The 19,492-nt window shown below is 57.6% G+C and overlaps 1 protein-coding gene across 1 annotated transcript; it reads left to right on the top strand.

Annotated features, from left to right (window-relative positions):
- The first annotated feature begins 356 nt into the window (after positions 1–356).
- GHRHR (growth hormone releasing hormone receptor) lies at positions 357–9,758 on the top strand. The gene is made up of 13 exons (XM_037041313.1): positions 357–413; positions 724–823; positions 949–1,056; positions 1,745–1,842; positions 2,891–2,988; positions 3,316–3,448; positions 4,798–4,951; positions 5,180–5,240; positions 5,824–5,893; positions 6,559–6,650; positions 7,177–7,306; positions 7,908–7,949; positions 9,630–9,758. The coding sequence occupies exons 1-13, from the start codon at positions 357–359 to the stop codon at positions 9,756–9,758; spliced, it is 1,272 nt and encodes a 423-aa protein (XP_036897208.1).
- Positions 9,759–19,492: the final 9,734 nt, after the last annotated feature.

Below are 19,492 nucleotides of genomic sequence, written 5' to 3'. Positions count from 1 at the left end.
GGTTTGGGGAACAGGAGAAAGGCTCTTTCCAAAATGGGCCAGCAGAATGGTAAGAATGTGGACCTACTAGGGCAAGAAGTGTCCTGGGGCTATCACCGTTCTGGGCCCTTGCTATCAGGACAGGTACACAAGTTGACATACAGAGTGGAGGGGAGTGGAAAGGCTCAGCCCCTCCCAGCCGGGGACACGGAGTCCCGAGCCAGGGCACAGCTGGGCATGGTGTCCTGAAATCCTGGTGAATATTCAGCTGGTCTGTCCCCTTTGTTGGCTTCTGCCTATGCAATCAGCCCCCAGGGAAGGGGAGGGAAGAGGGCCAGGACTCCGCCAGGCTGACTGCAGGACCGCAGAGTCCTGCCATGGACCGCAGCGTGTGGGGTGCCTTTGTCCTCTGCTTGCTGAGCCCATTACCAGTGGTGAGTCGCCAGTTTGGACCCTCCTGCCTGCAGCTACAGCTCCAAGTCTGGGAGCCACAGGGCCGGGGTGGGGTTCAGCTGGAGCCCAGTGGGGTCCCCACTGCCCATCCTCCGTGTTGGAGTCTCTCAGCATGAAGCAGGTGGCACCAGGGCTTGGAGAACTTCTGTGACCCATGGCTCCCCCTTTCCCTTCCCTTCTTTCCCCTCCTCTCCCTTCCCCTCCCTTCCCTTCCCTTCCCATCCCCTTCCCTCCCTTTCCCAGAAAAAGCATCCAAGTGGCTTGGCCCCTGCCGTTAACCCCTTCCTGCAGGTGTTGGGCCATGTGCACCAGGAGTGTGATCTCATCAGCCAGCTGAGAGAGGACGAGAGGGCATGTCTGCAAGCAGCAGAGGGGATGAATGCCACCCTGGGTACGAAGCTTAGGAGACAGGAGATGGCTTCTTGGACTCCTTTATCTCCTCCAGCGTCCCCTCTCAGGATGTTGGACAGAGCTGTCCCCAGGGCTGAACCCATGCTGCTCCGCCCATCTGTCTAGGCTGCCCCTCGACCTGGGATGGGCTGCTGTGCTGGCCGGTGGCAGGCCCTGGCGAGTGGGTGACTCTCCCCTGCCCGGATTTCTTCTCTCACTTCAGCACAGAGCCAGGTGAGTATCCTGCTGGGCCGGGAGCGGGTGGGGGGGAGCGGGAGGGGAAGTGTTCTCACCTGGTGGTGCCGGAATATGGCGGAGACATCCCTGGTGTGAGGGCAGGCAGACTGGATTTGAACGACTTCCTCTCTTTCGGTGTGACCTTGGGCAAGTCAGTTCACCTCCCTGACCCTTAGCTTCCCGACCTGTGACCTTACAGGGGGTGAGGTTTAGTGAGCAGGGAATGGAAATAACCTTCCCCAGATGTTGCTGGAGGGTTGGCTGTGCAGTGCAGTGTCTGATGCATGATGCCGCCAGCTGCCTAGTGGGGGTGGTGGGGAGGGCCCCCCACCCTGCTCTGCCTCCCCTCCCTGGCCTGAGTGTCAGGGGCGGACAGCTCCTCCAGGAGCACGGACAGCCTCCTTTCTCCTCCTGGCCTTCAGGGCCTTGGGGGCCCAACTCACCACTCTGCCGCTTGGTGGGGGATGACCCTCTCAGGTTAATGGAGGGCCCCAGAGTGTGTCCCATGCAGGGCCTGGAACCCTGGCCTCTAGTGAGAAGGCTCCCCTCCCTCTGCCAGCTAGAGGGGCTGTCTGTGCAACCTGTCAGGGTCGCTTCATGGCCATGGCTCCCCAGCCCCTCCCAGGGACAGGGGAGGTGTCCTTGTGACCAGATCTCTGCTTCTCCACCTCTGTTGGCCTCCTAGGGGCAGTGAAGCGGGATTGCACCACCACGGGCTGGTCTGAGCCCTTCCCTCCATACCCTGTGGCCTGCCCTGTGCCCCTGGAGCTGCTGACGGAAGAGGTACGAGGCTACGTGCAGGAAGGCTCCCCGTGGGTGTTGGGGCGGGGGGCACAGCTAGTCTGCCTATGTGTAGGGGCTGCCATTTCCATTACAGCCTGCAGGTTGGAGTGTCCATTAGAGCAGATGTCCAGAAGGTGGCAGTGTCTGGAAGTGGAGGGCCTTGTGCGAGGAGGCCACCATCTCTTTGGCATGTCGTCTCTGCGCCCGGGTGTCCAGGGCAGGGGGTTTGGGCAGTTCTGGGGACACGAAGTCTCCTCCTGGTCCTGGGCAGGCTCCTTCCCTGGCTGGTCCTCAGCCCGTGGAGCAGTGTGCTTGGCTATGGGGTGGGCAAGCGAGGAAACTCCACCCACAGGTGGTCGCAGGGACCCTGCCTAGAACTGGCACACCCACCTCCGACTCGAGCAAGGCTTTTTGAGGTGCTTCTAGGCGAATAACCTCCCATCTGTTTGCTCCGCCCCCTGCGAGGCCAAGCCTGAGTCTGACCACTTCTCAGGTGAAGTCAGAGGCAGAGAGGGGCGGCAATTGCCAGCCTCCCTAAAGGAAGCAGGCCCTTGCTCCCTGCCTCAGCTTGCTCCCCTGTCTCTGTCCTGGGGTCCAGGCTGGTGGGCTTTGACTGATCCACACACTTGGTCAGAGAATGAGCTTTTCCGGATGGTTGTAGCTGGCTGTCTCCTTTGTTTGGGGACATTGTGTTTCCAAGTCAACAAGCAAGCTGGATGTCAATAAACAAGCCTGGCTTCCTCCTGGGCTTCTGTCATTCCCCAGGGATGTGGGGTTCCTGCCGCTGCCTCTCCCAGCCCCAGAGCCCCAGTGGGAGTGAGGCGTCCCTGCCACCACCTCCTCTGTCACCGGCAGAAGGTCAGGCAGAGGGCAGGCTAAACACAAGTCCTTCAGTTCATAGAGGGAGCTTGCCGGGGTCCCCATGGACACCCCCGGCTCCCAATGGGGAGTTTGGGGTAGAACTGAGAGCTGCACCTGCTCGATGGTCAAGCCCCCCGATCCCCAGAGGCATGGTTTCTCAGACTGTCCCCATCTCCACACTCCCCAGATATTTTACTTCTCCACGATGAAGGTCATCTACAGCCTGGGACATGGCATCTCTAGTGTGGCCCTCATGGTGGCCATCGCCATCCTGGTCACTCTCAGGTTTGCTGTCCATGTCGCCTGCCCGGGAGCCCTTGCTCTCTCCCCACTGTGCACAGCACCCAGCCCGATCCCTCACCCGGGGATGCTAGAGGTCCCCAGGCCCCAGGTCTGAGCTGTCCCTTGCTTTTCCCTGCGGGCAGACCCCTCCCGGGACTCACTCCCACCTCCACACCTTTGCTCATGCGCAGCTTGGAATGCCGGCCTCCTTTCTCCTCTGTGTATTCAAAGCCACCCAGATTCAAAGCCCAACCTGCTACCCTCTTCTCAGAACCCCCTTTGCCTCCTCCCACGATGTCCCCCGGTCCTCATCCCTCCTCACCCCCGCAGGAGGCTCCACTGCCCCCGGAACTACATCCACATCCAGCTGTTTACCACCTTCATCCTCAAGGCGGGAGCTGTGTTCATGAGGGATGCCTCCCTCCTCCACGGCGAGAACGTGGACCACTGCAGCTTCTCCACTGTAACAGCCATGGTTGGGGGGCACTGGGATGTGTGTGTGGGGGGGCAACAGGAGGCTGGATCATATACCTAAATGTGCCCGCTGGAGCCTGCCCAGCCCTGTTAGTTAACCTGGGCTCCAGCATCACCAGTTCCAGGACAGGAAGTTGCCCCCTACCTTCCTGCCCCTCTCCAAGGTCAGGCCCTGAAGCCTCAAACTGTTTGCTGGTCCCTGGTGCCAATCAGGTCGTTCCTGGGTTAAACTTTGCGCTCCTTACTGGCACTGCCCCCACCCCATGTTCCACCCTAGACCATAGTCAGTCCTAGGGGATGAAAGGCATCCTGTAAGGTCAAGGGAGGGCCATGGGAAGGGAGCCAAGTGCTGGGAGGGAATAAGGGAGGGCTTCAGGGAAGAGGCAGCTTGGGAGCTGGGTGGGCAGCCGTGATGGGGAACGGGAGGGAGGACTGTGAAATGGAGGGACCGGGGTGAACGGACTCACAAGCAGAGAACCTGGGGCGTGTGCAAGGGAGACAGAAGTCATTGTGGGGGAGGGGAGAAGGGAGAAGGCAAGGAGACGGAAAGTGAAAGAAGCCAGCGGAGCACGGAGGCCCTGCACTCAGAAGTCGCTCTAAAATGGTGCTGCAGGAGATGAGCAAACAAGCAAACCAACCAATGACCTGAATTAATTAATTAATAAAGAAAAACAAGAAGAAGGTCTATCGAGCACTTAGGTGCCAGGTACTATGCTAACCGCCTTGCATATACGACGTCATCACCTTTTCTTTCCTACATATGTTTCCATCTCAGTCCCGTTTGTAGATGAGGGACACGTGGCAATGTCACGCAGCTGCTTAGTGGTGGGACCGGGACCCAGCCTGGGCCGTCGTCTGAGCCCAGAGATGGGGCTCCTCACCCCTGACAGATCAGTGAATGAAGTGGCTGCATGTGCGAATGTTTGCTGGCCAGAGCCAAGCGTGCATACCTGCCGCTCCCTCCCCCAGCTCTAGGGACTGGTGTGAGCTCAGGAAGCGTGGGGTGAGGGGAGATCAGGAAGCGTGGGGTGAGGGTGGAAAGCGTAGCAACCGTACAGAGAGCGTCCACTTGGTCCTCATGGCAAGGACATGACTGGGTGCAGAAAGTTTTCCTCTTACAGACGAGAAGCTCAGGCGTGGGGTTGGGGCGGGGTGGGGGGGGTGGCTCAGCTAACAGACGGTCGGTTTGAACCCAGGCCGTCGATCCCACACCTGGGCTCTGCACCACCGCATCACATTACTGCAGCCAAGGTGGACGGGGCCCTGGGGGAGGAGGCGAGACTCCGGTGGGCTCCAGTGGGTGTCCCAACTCTGAAGCAGCCAGTCCCCGGCCTGCAGGTTCTGTGCAAGGTCTCCGTGGCCACCTTGCATTTTGCTACCATGACCAACTTCAGCTGGCTGTCGGCAGAAGCTGTATACCTGACCTGCCTCTTGGCCTCCACGTCGCCCAGCACCAGGATAGGTTTCTGGCGGCTGGTTCTTGCTGGCTGGGGTGAGTCCTGAGGGCAGGACTGGGCATGTCCCAGGAGGCCCCCTCTGCTCAGTGAGGGGAACGGTCTTCAGTGGCCCTACAGCGAGGGCTGGAGAAGGGGCCTGTGGGCTGTCACCCGGTCCTGCCTGCACTGTGCACTGTGTGGTGGGCAGGGGTGGTGGGAGGTGGGGGCAGGTCTCCGAGCCAAAGATGTAGACCCCTCCCGTGTATCTCCTCTGTGCCCCACAGGGCTCCCCCTGCTCTTCACTGGCTCGTGGGTGGGTTGCAAGTTGGCCTTCGAGGATGTCGAGTGAGTCTGGGTGACCCCCTTGTCACTCTGGTCCTGAGGCCCCGGGTCGGAGCATGGGCACACAGTCAGGCGGTGTGGTCCTCGTCCACGCTGGGTGAAGAGGAGGAGCCTGGGGCCTGCCTTCAGGAGCTCCCAGGCTTGGGAAGGGGATGGTAGATGGGGCGGCAGTCTGTGGCTAGCACACCAGAGCCTGGGTGGGAAGGGCCCTTGGATTCTTAGGACTTCAGGGCTCAGGGAGAGGCAGGGCGGGGGGTTGGGGTTGGGGGAGGGGATGGGGGGCATGGGTGTAAGTGCGGGATTCCTGGAACCCAGCAAGAAGGCAGCAAATAGGTTGATTTTTCAGAAGTTTATCCATCTAGGTGGAGAGAAAGGGTGAGCCCAGAATGGATTGGACACCCTTCTAAAAGAGACCCAACTCTCTGAGAGACAAGATAGGCTGCCTAGGAGGTGGGGGAGGCTGGGAGGCTCTGGTGCCAGGGACAGGAGCCAGGATGCCTGTAGGCATATAGCAGGGAAGAGGGAGGTATGCAGAGTTACTATGGAAAGTGGCCCCGGCCTCAGCCCTGGCCTTTCCTCTCCCCAGGTGCTGGGACCTGGACAACAGCTCCCCCTACTGGTGGATCATCAAAGGGCCCATCGTCCTCTCCGTTGGGGTCAGCCCTTGGGGCCAGTGTCCTCTGCTTTATTCAGCCAATCCCCCTGGGTCCACCAAGGGGCTGTGCATAGTGGGAAACGCGACTCCAGGCTGTGAGGCCCTCTCTGGACCTCAGTCCCGCTGGTAAAACCATGGTCTTGATCGGCGCTCAGGCCCCTTCTAGCTGAGTCTGGACTGACCTGGTCCCAGCTCGGTGACTGCTGCAGCGAGAGGCTGGGCAGGCAAGCAAGGGGTGGGGTGGTGCCGCTGCCACAGAAGCCCACTGCCTGCTCCCGCCAGGACGCAGGGTGGTCGGGAGTGGTTTGCATGGCCTTGGTGAATGTGCCCATGTCCCCAGTTTAGCAATCGTGCCAAGTGAAGGCCACCTGCTCTGTGCCAGAGAAGCCCTTGGGAGGTGCTGAACTTGGGCAAGGCCTTGCCTCCCACACTTGATGCCAGGACGGAAGGCAGAGGGGGGCCCTGAGCCCCTGCCCTCTGAAGTCAGCACATGGGACCCCCAGTCTCCAGCCTACAAGTTCTAGAGCAATGGCCTGTGCATCCATCCACTGCACAGCCCTGTGTCTAAAGGATTTGGGGTTTCTAGTCCCAAAGAGGCCCCACGTCAGGCCTCCAGGGCCATCCCCTGATATCTTGCCTTTCCCCTTCCTGCACCTCCACTGCCAGGTGAACTTTGGGCTTTTCCTCAACATTATTCGCATCCTGCTGAGGAAACTGGAGCCAGCTCAGGGCAGCCTCCACACCCAGTCTCAGTACTGGTAATGTGCACACGCATTTGGGGGAATTCTGGGACATAACCGGGAGGAGTCAGTGTGGTTCTGTCTATTCACACTCGGGCCTTCCCGATCCTGCCCAAGCTCCTCCCCAGGTTCCCAGAGACAGAATAGCTCTGGTCCCTGCCTCCCAGGAGATCATAGGATGGGGAAAATGGAGGCTGCAAACACCCAGGTGCCAGGCCAAATAGGGTGACGAGTGCTGGGGTCCATTTCTGCAAGAGCCTGCAGAGGAGGTCCTTTCTAGATGGGAGGGGGTATGGTCAGGGAAGACTTACTGGAGGAAGACTCTGAACTAGACCTTGAGTCATTGATAGACTTTGACTGGAATAAACTGAGACAGGAGCATTTGGCATAGAGAAGAGCAGGATCCAGGGCCCCAGAGTAAGGGAGCCCAGGGTGCATGTGGGGAGGACAGAGGTCCCCGGGGTAAAGAGTTGATTAGCAGAGCTGGTGGGAAGTGAGAGTGGGCGGGGGCAGGAGGGAGTTTGAAGCTCCTCCTCTCCCACAGGCGTCTCTCCAAGTCGACGCTCTTCCTCATCCCGCTGTTTGGAGTTCACTACATCGTCTTCAACTTCCTGCCTGACAGTGCTGGCCTGGGTGTCCGCCTCCCCCTGGAGCTGGGCCTGGGCTCCTTTCAGGTGAGGACCCCCACAGGCACTGCTGCCCTCTGAGGCCTGGGGCAGGAGGAAGGGGCTACTGCCCACAGGCTTGATTGACTTCATGTCAGGTCAATCAACCAGCTGCTAGGCTGGTTATTCTTCCTTCTAGCTGTTCATCTATTTATTCAACTATTTGTTCATTTTCCACCCATCCATCTCCATCCTCATTCAGCTCCCCTGTACCTATCTACTCACCCCCCATCTACCTTTCTGTGCACCTACCCCTCCCTCCATGCGTCCATCCACCTTTCTATGCACCTACCCCTCCATCCATCCAATCTGTTCAGCATTTACTCAGCACCCGTCACATGCCAGGCTCTGCGCAGTACTGAGGGATGTACAGATAAAGAAAACTGGAGAAATAGGGCTAACAGCACAGACTTGGCCGGCTTGCTATGACAGTTACATGAGATAATGGCCTGGCACATAGTAAGTGACGAGTCTACCATCCCTTTTGCTCGAAGACCTGGCTCAGGCCACAGCCCAGAGGGTGGGTGGGGGAAAGGTAGTAGAAAGACCACAAATACCTTGAGAGCAGGCCATGGTACCCTGATGGGGCTCTTTCTCTTTGGCTTCACAGGGCTTCATTGTTGCTGTCCTGTGCTGCTTCCTCAACCAAGAGGTACGTGGCTTTCCAGGCCATCCTTGCCCACTGAGCTGAGCTTCCCACCAGTCCCAAGGCCCCCTGCCTCCTGCGCAGACCCTGTAAACCCCAGCTCAGGCCAAACCTCAACTCCTGCGATCCTCCATAGGAATCTGTCCTGAGCTTCTGGATCAAGCTGCACCTGAATGCCTTCTGTAACATCTTTTACCCATCCTTCCTCTGGGCTGGGCCAAGATTATTCTCCATTCAGCAAGGGGGTGGAGGAGGCCTTTGAATATCAGAATGTGGATCCAGGGGTGGGCTCTGTGTTCCTAAAACTGAGCAAAAGGGAGTGTGGGAGCAGGAATAAGCCAGCTCCAGGAGTGAGCAAGTGAGAGAGAGAGAGAGAGAGAGAGAGAGAGAGAGAGAGAGAGAGAATCTGGAAGAAAGAGACGCACCAAAAGAACAGCCCAAGCAGAGAACATAAACAGAATAGATGGACTAGATGGTGTTGATGTCCTCGTAGAAACATGGGGAGCTTGCATGCAGAGAGGAGCTAATTCAAGCATCCCAACCAGAAGACATCTGTCGTTTTTCCCTTAGGACAGACTTGCTTTGTGGGGAGAGGTAGATTCAACTCAGTGCCCCAGACAGCCAGGCCCTGGGCTAGGGGAGCAAACAGAGCCATGGGCTCCCTCTAGTGGCCACAAGATTGCTGTGGGCCCTGTGTTCTGGGGGAGACCTGGGTGTTGGTGCCTGTCTCCCTGCTGTGGGGCGCTGCTCTCCCCTCCCCTGCAGCCTCTGTGTCCGACTGGCTCCCTCTCCTCTGACTCTCTCTGCTCCCACCGCAGACTTTGGACTGCAGTGTCTGAGTGCAGTGGCTGCTGGGCCCTGGGGGTGCAGGGGAGGCCCTGGTGGCTTGAAGAACAGCCCTGGCTGAGGCAGATGGGGTCCAGGAAAGGGGGTCCCACCTCCTTGTAAAGGACTCTGTACTTGGAAGCAGTGTTAGGGACCAGAGAGTTGTAACATACTTCTGATATGTAACGAAGAGCTTAGGACCTGTGAATAGTTCTTTCTGTTGTCAGACAGGTCGCCTCCATGTTGAACAGAAGTCTGTGTCCCTTTTGTCTTTCACCGCAGCCTGAGTTCAGCTGCCAGGCGGCTTGCAGCCTCTCGCCCCCTCTGCCCCCACAGCCCCTTGGAGAGGTGGAGACACAGACGTTTCCCCTGCACCTCCCAGGCTACTCTTCTTTCCTTTTCTCTCCATCTCCTCATCCCCAAGTCCCCAGACAGAGCATGAAGCCCTCCCTCCCTTCAGGTCCTGCCTGCTGGACAGGTTCCCCAGGGGCCACAGGTCAGCGCAGTGGGCAGCAGCCAGCCTGAATGCCGGAGCAGGGCAGTCTAAGCCATTCGGGAGGGCAGAGTAGTTATCTGGCCAGAACTTCCAGAAACACCCATGACTGTCCTTATCTGGGTCCAGACACAGATGGTGCTCAAGGAGACAGGAAAGAGCTAAATGGCAGCCAGAAACCTGCAGAGGAAGGAGGAAGTCGCATAGGTCGGGGTGGGGCTTGGCAGTGACTGGTCATGGCCTCTCCTGCCCCAGCAGCCCCATCCTGGTTTCTCCCTCATGGCCTCTCCCGGCACTCTCGGTTCCCCTGGTGTCGAGTAAAGAAGAGGCGACAGGGCTGTCCTGATGTCCTCCCCTTGTCCCTACAGGTGAGGACAGAGATCTCACGGAGATGGCATGGCCATAACTCTGAGCTTCTGCCAGCCCGGAGGACCCACGCCAGGTGGACAATGCCTTTCCGCTCAGGGACTAAGGTGCCGACGACGTCTGTGTGCTAGGCTGGCCACCTCATGCACCTGGAGTCCACACCTGACCTCGGGCAGCTACAGTGGGCCCGCCACATTCCAGAGGAGAGTGACCAACATGCCCTGAGAGCCCTCAGTCCACCCCCACCCAAGCTACTGCCCAGCCCTGGGCAGCATGGCCCTCTCTCCTGGTACCTCCAGGCCCTCTGGTACCTGATTCTTTTCTCTGGGACCCTGTGTGTCTAGTTCTGTCCCCCTGGTTCCTCTGTCTCCGTTCTTCTCGTGTGTCCTGGGAGGAGCCAATAAACCTGTAGTGGATAGATGGCCGTGTGCGTGAGTACCCGTGCCGCCCAGGGAGGGCTCCATGGCCTGCGACTGGATCTCTGGCTCGTGGGGTGTATTGGTCCTCAGTTCCTGAGACGTCGCCATCATGCGTCTGTGCAAGGGTCTCCTTGTATAATTGACCTCTAAAACGGACTCTCTTGTTTCCACTTCCACTCCAGTCTCCTCCCCCCACAGGCACGCATTCCAATGGGAACGTGCGTGTTTCTGTGTGTTCTTGTGAACTGTGGAGTGTTCTGCGTGTCTGTCCTTTTCACTGATGCTCATGCTGCCAGTTCTGTGCCCTTCCCCTCCGCACTAGATCTTAAGAGATCCCCCCGGGGTGCCGGGTGCTCACCTGGTCCCTTACTTTGACAGCTGTAGAGCCACATGGTGTCATTGCCTGTGTGACCTGCCCTGTCTCCCCCTCCCTCTAGGGGAAGCCTTCCATGCCAGTCCCCTCGTGGACCTGTGAGTAGGAGTGCCTGGTCACCAGTTATGGCTTTTCTTAATGTGACAGTGGTGACAGATTGCGTGGCAGAATGGCTGCAAAGTCTACACTCCCGCCGGCAGTCCCGCCAACACTCGGCTTCCCCAGCTTTTCAGTGTTTGCCAGTCGGATGGGTGCAAGTGACTCCTCCGTTGTTGGCATTTGCATTTCTCTGATGACTAGCGAGTGAGCATCGCTCCTTGTGCCTGTTAGCCCTTTGGGTTTGTTCTGGAAATGGCTTGGGTTTCTTTGCATGTTTTTCTCCAGGATGGGGGTTTCTGCATCCTAGGTCTTTCTGTCATGTCCTGTCCGTAATGTGCCTTCTTGTGCCCCCCGGCCTGGCGGGGCCCCTGATGTAACACAGCGTCACAGTCCATCCCCCTCCTAACCTTGTTCCTTGCCCAGAAGGAGGACGTCAAGACTGGGCACTGTCCTCGGGGACGTGTTTGTTGATGGATGTGGGTGGAGGGAGATTTTAGGACAGAGGACAAGCAGAAAAGGGACGCTGCAGGTCGGAACGAAATCTTTCCCTTTCTTGGGCCCCCAAAGCAGATCTGTCCTGCAGACCCAGCCCCATTCGCTGGCCTCCAGGAAGCCTGCCCCTCTGCCCTTCCTCCTCTGATGAACACACCCTCCTCCCTTTCGGTCACGTGAAAACGAGAGTCACTACGTTGGCTCTGCTGCCCAGCTGCCCAGCACCTCCCTGGTCCCACAAATGTCCAGACGCAAACCCTATCGTGCATTCCTGCCTTTGGTCACATCATGACGCTAATTCATACTCATCGCAGGGCATTTGGGAGACAGAGAAACGGTCTAGAAAACAAAAATAAAAATCAGAAGCAACCTCATTCCCCAAAGATAATCACCATGGATATTTTTGTATCGTTTCTGAAATTTTTTTCTCTACATTTTGGAGACATCTTGAGATCATATTATATTTTATAAATTTGTAGTTTGCTTCTTATGCTTAAAAATAGAAAATGGCCAGAGAGCCCATGAAAAGCTGCTTACTATCATGAGTCATTAGGAAAATGCAAGTCAAAATGACATGGGTGACAAAAGTCACACCCACTGGGGTGGCTAAAGTGAAAATATAGACAAAAACAAGTGTGGACAAGGATATGAAGAAATTGGCACTTTCACACATTGCTAGCGGGCATGTCAAATGGTGCAGTTGCCTTGGAAAAACATCTGGTAGTTCCGCAAGCAGTCCGACGCTGAGTTACCATAGGACCCAACAAATCCACTCCTCGGTATGTAGGCAAGAGAGTTGGAAATGTGTGTGTACAAACACTGGGCACGAGTATTCAGAGCAGCATTATTCATAATCGCTGACGTCCATCAATCGGTGAATGGATAAACAAAATGAGATAGAGCCATACACTAGAACAGTATTCTCCAATAAAAAAGAATGAAATACTGATACATGATCTGCCGCAGACGAACCCTGAAAGCATTGTGCTAAGTGAGAGAAGTTAGTCACAAAGGCCACATATCATGTGATTCCCTTTGTGTGAAATGCCCAGAACAGGCAAATCCATAGAGATAGACAGTAGGTAGAAGTTTCCAGGGCCTGGGGGAGGAGAAAATGGGACCGACTGCTGATGGAGACGGGGTTTCTTTTGTGGGGGGTGAAGCGCTCTGAAATTGAATCGCATGATGGCCGCACACTTGCGAATGCACTAAAACCCACCGAATCGCCTGCCTTCACGGGGAGACCTGCGGCGTGTGAATTGCACTTCAGCGACTTCACTGTCACGGAGAGTAAACAACCGGCGGGTGCAGAGCACTTGCAGACCTCGTGCTCCACCGCACGGTTTGGGAGAACACTCTTTACTCAGACAGTAATCCGTCAACAAATCTGTCGGTGGTGGTTGTTCCCAAGTTTTAAATAAATAGTCGGGATAAACTTTCTCACATATAATTCTTCATGTACGTTTCAAAAAGATAAAGACGTCAGAATAAACTCTCGGCCTAGAAATTCTGAGCCATTGGTGTGCATATAATAAGTCTTTTAATTCCTGCTGGTGAATTCCTGTTGGGCAGTTAGTGGTGAGGGTCAGCAGTCAGCAGGGGTTCGTGTCAGTGAGTAGTTAGGGTTAGGGTTAGCAGTGAGTTCATGGTGGTGGCAGCAGTGGAAGTTCCCTATGCGACTTGTCTGTCTCTTCCCTGGTGGCATCATCTATGGCTGGGAGCTGGCTTCTTTCTCCCTTCCGACTCATCTGGAGCCTCACGTTCCTGCATTTTCTGGTCTCTTCCACTGCGGGAATCCCAGGACTGAGGTTACAGGGAGGGTCCCTGGGGTGACCCCTGGCTGGCAAACCCCACCCTCCTCAGGTATCAGCATCACCATCTGTAGCAGCAAGGAGTCAGTCGATGGGTGACTTCAGAGACCTGTAGCAGGGACATGGGTTTGCAGGCCATGGGGAGTTGAGATGAGCAGTACTCAATTTAGCCACCAGGTGGCAGAGTAACTGCAGCCAAGGACCCTGGCAGGGTTAGTAGTGCTCCCTGCATGAGGCCGGGACACTAGAGACTGAGGCAGGCAGGGCTCCCAGTGCGGGGCCTGGGTAAACAGTGGGCCAGGACAGGGGGGCAGGAAGTTCCTGGAAGAGGAGAGAAATTGGACACCCAGACCCCAGTCTTGGGGAGGAAGAGACTGATAAGAGGGGTGAGAGCTGAAGACACAGGAGACCTGGGGCCCATTGGAGTCTCTGGGCAGGGTTCAGAGAAGAAGCAGGCCCCCCAACCCCCCACACCACTGAACTCAGCCCCTGGTTTTTATGGGGAAAGCAGGATATCCCATCACCCACTGCAGCATCTCCCTACCAGCCTCACTCAGGTCCTGAAAGGAATTCTCTAAAGGGAAAGAAGAGAATTCCCTCCTGTTGTGGCCAGCCTGTGCTCCTGGACTGTGTGGGGAGGAGGAGGCAAGACTGAAAGTGAGGGGCCCGTTTCCTATCCCTGGAGAGCCCCGAGAAATGTTGGGGAGATCCCCAGGGATGGCTGCAATCTGGATGTGAATAGAACAGGTGTGTGGGGCTCAGACTGTCTGGGTAGTGGAAGCTCAGAGGACGGGGTGTGGGTGAGGCCATGAGCAGTCAGGGAAGGCTTTTTGGAGGAGGGGATGCAGGCTGGTTATGTAGACCCTAGAACCTCACCAGGCCAAGCATCACCACCTGCTGGGCAGGAAGAGAAAATATGGCTGACCTCGGCGTGAGGAGCAAGGCTTTTAGGAAGGGTCTGGCAGGACAGGATGGTGGGCCTAATGCCCAGGCACTGCTCTGCCCAAGGATGTCTGTGGGCATTCGTGTGAGGGCTCTGGACCCTGCTGGGCCACACGTTCTTTCACTTGGTAAGTGTTTGCTAAGTACGTGCTGGAGCCTGGAAGCACAGCTGCCAACCACTCCCGAAGGTTCCTCCTCAGAGGCTTAGGGTGTGGGAGAGAGCAGCTGGAGGAAGTCAGCGCCGGGTGGAACTGAGGTTCCGGCAAGCATGGCGGTGAAAGAGTTTGGCTTTCCCGGGCCCCCATCCGGTGTGTCTGGTGTTCCGTCCTCACTGTCCCGGTGTGAACAGCTGTGCGTCTGCAACCCAAGCAGAAGATTGGGAAATTTGTCATAGCAGTTTCCTGGCATGGGGTGGGCGCTCCTCCTGGCTGTGCTCCTGGGGACAGGTGAGCTCTCTGAGGTCCTTGAGTGCATTGTGTTCTTGCTGAACCCCAGCAAGAGGGGTTCAGTGGTCAGTCCCCCAGGGGCCTGACTTGTCTGTGGGTGAGGTGGTGGTGGGGGGTCTTCACAAGGATGAAGAGGGTGGGAAATGGTCGAGGGACCACTAGGAACTGCCCGGCTTCAGAGGTGGGGCCAGGCTCTGGAAACCAGCAAGAGGCGGCCGCCGCAGATATTTGGGCCTTTTTTTTTTTTTTTGACAGTCTGTTGTGAGTCTCTTTGTGCAAGCATTTCTCTCCTGCCGCCCTCTCTGCTCTGAGTCTCTCCCTGTTGTCTCTCTCAGTCCTTGTTACTCTGTTTCTGTCTTTGTTTTTGTCTCCGTCTCTTTCTTCCTCCTCAGGAGGCCCGAGCTTCCAGCTGTGAGAAGTGACAGAGGAGCCCATCGGGCAGCTGGCCTGTGTCTGTGATGCTGGACATCTGGTTCCTGGGGCCGGCGGGAGGTGGCTGGAGCTCCTCGCGGGTGTGCAGATGGCTAGCTCTCCATCTGTCACAAGTTTCCTCTCGGTCCCTCTGCCCATCCCCCACAGCCACGGCTCTTTCTCTTTTCTCCCCATCTTTCCCCCAGGCCCATGGGACCATGCTAACCCAAACATGCCTTCCAGAAGCAGGGTATTGTGTGTGTGGGTGGGTGATGGTGGGAGTCCTGGATGGCAGGTGGGATGACATAACCCCAGTTACAGACAGACCCTCCCTGCAGGCGTCCTCAGGAGCAGGGCAGGTGGGTGGGCAGAAGGGGTGGGATTGATGGGCAGGCCGTTCCCCAGCTTTGAGGTGTTGCATAAGCATCCTCAGCCCTGCACGCATCCCCATGGTTACCGATGGGAAAGGCTGGCTGTGGTGGCATCACCATGGCACTGGCATGGCCCGCAGCTCAGCCAGGCATGGTGCTGGCACAGAGCAGATCTGGGCTCCCACTGGACAGCTCTCTGCCAGGCAGTGTCCCTCCCAGGTACCCATCGGCCTTCGGAATCAGGTGAGGGACAAGTGGCCCTGGGGTCAGCCTCTGGGACAGGCAGAAGGGCCCCTTCAACCCCTCAGCCCAACAGCCCTGGAAACAAACTTGCCTCCCACACCAGCTGACTCAGCACAGGCAGACCTGAAGCTCAGTCCTGGCCTTGACCCCAGGCCAAGCTCAAGGCCCACCCACAGCCCCAGTCCTTCCTGAAGCCCAAGCCTCAGTCTGAACTTGGGCCCAACTGGAGCCCTAACCAACCAAGCACAGCCTCAGCCCTCAACTTGGGTCCTGTAGGAACCTTGACTTTGCCCCTGGCCCTCGCCTTAGTCTTCTGATCTCTTGTATACCCCCTGACCAGGGCCGGACCCAGGGGATCTCACAGAGTGGAAGGGAAAATCCGGAGACCTAAGCCCTGCTTTTGGGGTGAGTAGTGTGCTGAGCACTGAGAACAGTGGCGTGGGACTTGGGCCAGTGGGGCTGTGGGGGGGGGGGCGTCCACTGTGGGGTAGAGAGTCAGAGAAGTGCAGAGACGGGGGTGTTGGGCCTAATACTCCAGGAGGAGGAGGATTCGAAGAAAGGACAGATCTGGGCAGAAGAGCAGCTGACAGGGCATGTGACCTGTTGGACTGTGTCAGGTCTTTCCAGAAGAGACTTTGTGCACACAGAGGCTTCTCGGGGGTTAGCTCTGGTCGTGAGAGTGCAGGAAGCGGCCTGGAGGACTGGGCCGGGGCAGGGTAGCAGCGCCCAGGGAAGTCCCCTGGGAGGGAGGCTTGCTGAGGCCCTGACCACGGCCTGGGTGGGGAGATCTTCACTCGGGGAGGCAGGAGCCCCCCATGCATGTGCCCCACCCGAGCCCAGGCTCCTGGTCCTGCTGTCTCCTCGGCAGCTCTGTGGGGGTGTCTGGGCCTCTCTCACTGGTGCTCTCACCGGGCATTTCTCCTGCCAGACCCTGGTTCTGTGAACTCCCATCTGCCCGGCACTTCCTGCCTGCTCCCAGGAGTGATTCCTGAATCTCCACCTGGAGGTTCCGCGCCTCAGAACCGCTGCCTCTGTGACAGCCGAAGGGCTCCGGTGACGCCCCTCCTGTGCTCCCGTTGGCCCTTCTGAGGCGTGGCCCACACGACAAGGATCCAGCCAATCCTTCCTGGTACTTCCCACTTCCACCGTAACTCAGAGGAAGAACAGAGGGTTCCTTCCCAGAGCTGGCAGGGCCCGGTGTGGCCCAGACCAGACCAGCCGGCCCCCAGCCTCACCTTCTTCCACCCTCCCCACCCTGCACTGTGCTCTACCCTCTGCATGGTTCCCAGGCACCCCTGCCTCCTGCCCCCCCGACCCCGCCAGGCTGTGTGCTCACTTCAGCACAACTGCCACTCGGAACACCCTCTCCCAGTGCTTCCCATGACTGCTGTCCTACAGCCATGCCCTAGTCAACAGCAGTCAATCACCGTGGTTGTGTTCTATAAAGTCCCCGTGGATGCTGAGTTAGCACATACAGAACCATAGGTCCTGGGAGAAATGCAGCCTGGGGTTCCTGAAAGCCTGTGGTCACAACGTTCTTCTGGGTCTTTCTGCATATAGACACCTGATTCAGTATCCAGATGCTCGTTGATGTTCAGTGGTGTTACATCTGGAGAGACCCCTCATATGATGACGATACCATTATGTCAAAAATGCATTTAACACGCCTAACCTGCTGAACAAGACAGCCTGGCCTAACCTGCCTTGGACACGCTCAGAACCCTTCCCTGACCCCACCTGAAACTCAAAGTGACAGGACCTTGAGTTTCACCTCGAGCGGCCTCGCCTTCCTCCTCTTCTCACCACAAGCAGGAGACACAGATGGGCGTTTAATAGACGCGATGAGATGTGAAGACACAAACCTCAACATCCCAAAATGCTGAGAACACAGCACCCGGCGAGTGCCAATGGCTGAGCCACGTGATGGTGGGTTTTGGCTCCTGGCCTTTGCCCAGGAGATGTGTCATACTGCATACCTCTAGCCCAGGAAAGATCAAAAGGCACAATTCAAAATCGGAAGTACCTTTCTGCTGCTGAGTGCATTTTGCTTTCACACCATCGGCAAGTAGAGCCGTCGTGAGTCGAGCCCTCGTGAGTCAGGGCCATCAGTAATCACTGACTCACTGACGGCGAACTCAGGGCCGACAGCTCTTTGCGACTGGATGAGGCTGATCCAGCACGCGAGTTTTCTCCGAAAGGCACATCACAGCCTTCTTGTGCTTAGACACCACACAGTGTACCAGCACTACACTCAGGGGTCCTTTGAATCAGGAACATCACCACCAAAAAGCCCTCAAATGAGAAAAGCCTGGTGCTACACAGGCCATGAAAAGCGCTCTAGTTTACAGCGAGGGAGCTGGGACAGGGTGGGAGGAAGAGTGCCACCCTGTGCCACCTCAGCAGGGAGTGTGGGTGCCGGGTGCTCGGGTTTTGCACGTGTCTGAGAGTGATTGACAGCACCGTGAATGCTGACTTGGGGGCACTAATGAGTGTTAGCTGGAAGGCAGTTCCCAGGTGTGAAATCTGCAAATGAGGAAGACCAACTGCACAGTGTATATGTTCATGTTTATTGTCAGGTTTCTCTTTGTCTTATCCCCAGCTGACCCCAAGGTCAAGGTCAGGATTCACAGATGTGTCATGAATAGTTGTCCATTGGCCAACCCGCCTCACATCCACACACTCATACACCCACCCCCACCCCACGCACACATACTCACATCTACACACCCACACATTCACACACACACACAGAGCCCTCAGGAGGTCTCGAAGCAGAAAAGATGGGCCATGGTTTTTCCTAGCCCTCCTGCCTTGGGGAGGCAGGGGACGGGAAGAAGTTTCTGCAAGGAGGGTGTTGGTAAGGTCCTGGTCCCAAAGCCTTCCCTATCCCTGTCCTCTCCTGGGTCAGACCTGTCACCCGTCTCGGAAAGGTCCTGTGTGCAGGCGTGCTGTGTAAGCTCCCTCCTGCAGGATTTGGGGTGTGTGCGGCCAGGCTGTGGTTCCCTGGGTCCTGGTCTTGGGAGACGGCAAGTGTGTGGGCACGTGTGCAGGCGTCACGTGTGCATGCATGGGCTCCATCCCTGCCCTGCCGTGGCCTGAGGGCTTCCTAGCAGCCGTGGAGCTCGCCGCACTGACAGGGCCCGTAATCACGGGAAATTACCCAGCGCAGAACCGAAATTAAGGCTGCTGCTGCCGCCACAGACCTGTGACAGAGCCGAGCGAGTGCGAGGACAGCCTCGGGAGGGAGCTGTGCTGACAGGGGGTGCTCCCAGGGAGGACAGGGGTGGGCACGGGGCGGAGAGACCACAGGGAGACAGGGACAGCCTCTTGCGTTTGTCGCGAGCCTAGGAAGTGCCAAGCACTGTGCCGGTTCATTTCCCGCGTCCCTGTGTGGAGCATCCCTGCACGGTGGGGGCCTGACCATAAGGTCAGGCAGCGCGTGTCCGGTCGTGAGGCATGTAACTAGCAGAGCTGGGTTTGGACGCAGGGCTGTTTGACTCTGGGGTCAAACTGTGGGGCAAGGAAGTCCTTCTGTGGAGGGCAGCCATGGGGACACTTGTCCATGCAGCCTGGGGTGGAGGCTCTCTGGGACCGATCTGGCCCTCCAGCAGTCTCTAGGAGAACCAGGCTCACCGGTGGGGGTGCTGTGGAGAGAGGCAGCTCAGTCCCAGTGGCCCACATGGCCTATGCTGGCATACACCCAGGGGGGCCTCCAACCACCAAGCACCTCCGTTTGAGCAATGAAAGCAGTAGCAGTGCTGGGGGCTGTTCGAGGTCCCCCGCCCCGAGAACCCTTGGAGGAGTTTCCCATCATCCCATTTTACAGACAAGAAAACTGAGGCACGGGGAGGTTATGAGGTTTGCCAAGGGCCGTAGAGCCAGGGGTCACAGAGGCAGGATTTGGACCCGGCGTGCTGGCAGCAAGAGCTCTGTGCTGACGATCACGCTAGTGCCTGTCTTTGGTCCCGCGTCCCTGGGGCCTTCCCAGGTCAGAAACACGCTGCAGGCCATCTGGCGAGTGGCCACCTCGTCTCTTCCCCCTAAATACACCGCCGCCCTTCCCGAGTCCCCTGAGGGTGCCTCTGCTCCGCAACAGGTCCTCCCTCCTGAGAGGGTCGGGAGCGGCTGCTCACGAGCGTGTGCCCCCTGGGTCTTCCCTCCACGTCTGAGGACAGTCACGGGTTGTCACACTCCCCACCAGCCTGAGCCAGGCAGACCGCAAGCCTGATGGAGTTCCAGGCCCAGGGCTGCTGCTTCG

This window comes from Sturnira hondurensis, unplaced genomic scaffold (assembly GCF_014824575.4).
Source record: "Sturnira hondurensis isolate 20B ecotype Veracruz unplaced genomic scaffold, ASM1482457v3 Scaffold0002840, whole genome shotgun sequence".
NCBI classification, from domain to species: domain Eukaryota; kingdom Metazoa; phylum Chordata; class Mammalia; order Chiroptera; family Phyllostomidae; genus Sturnira; species Sturnira hondurensis.
The sequence above is the reverse complement of the archived record's forward strand: the minus strand, read 5'-3'. Positions and strand labels throughout refer to the sequence as shown.

What these genes read in the sequence shown, in the direction of transcription:
- GHRHR (XM_037041313.1), top strand. Translation starts at nt 357, where the DNA reads ATGGACCGCAGCGTGTGGGGTGCCTTTGTCCTCTGCTTGCTGAGCCCA. An exon ending in TCACTTCAGCACAGAGCCAG is followed by an intron (nt 1,057 to 1,744) that starts GTGAGTATCCTG and finishes TTGGCCTCCTAG; the next exon opens with GGGCAGTGAAGCGGGATTGC. An exon ending in CCATCGTCCTCTCCGTTGGG is followed by an intron (nt 5,894 to 6,558) that starts GTCAGCCCTTGG and finishes CTCCACTGCCAG; the next exon opens with GTGAACTTTGGGCTTTTCCT.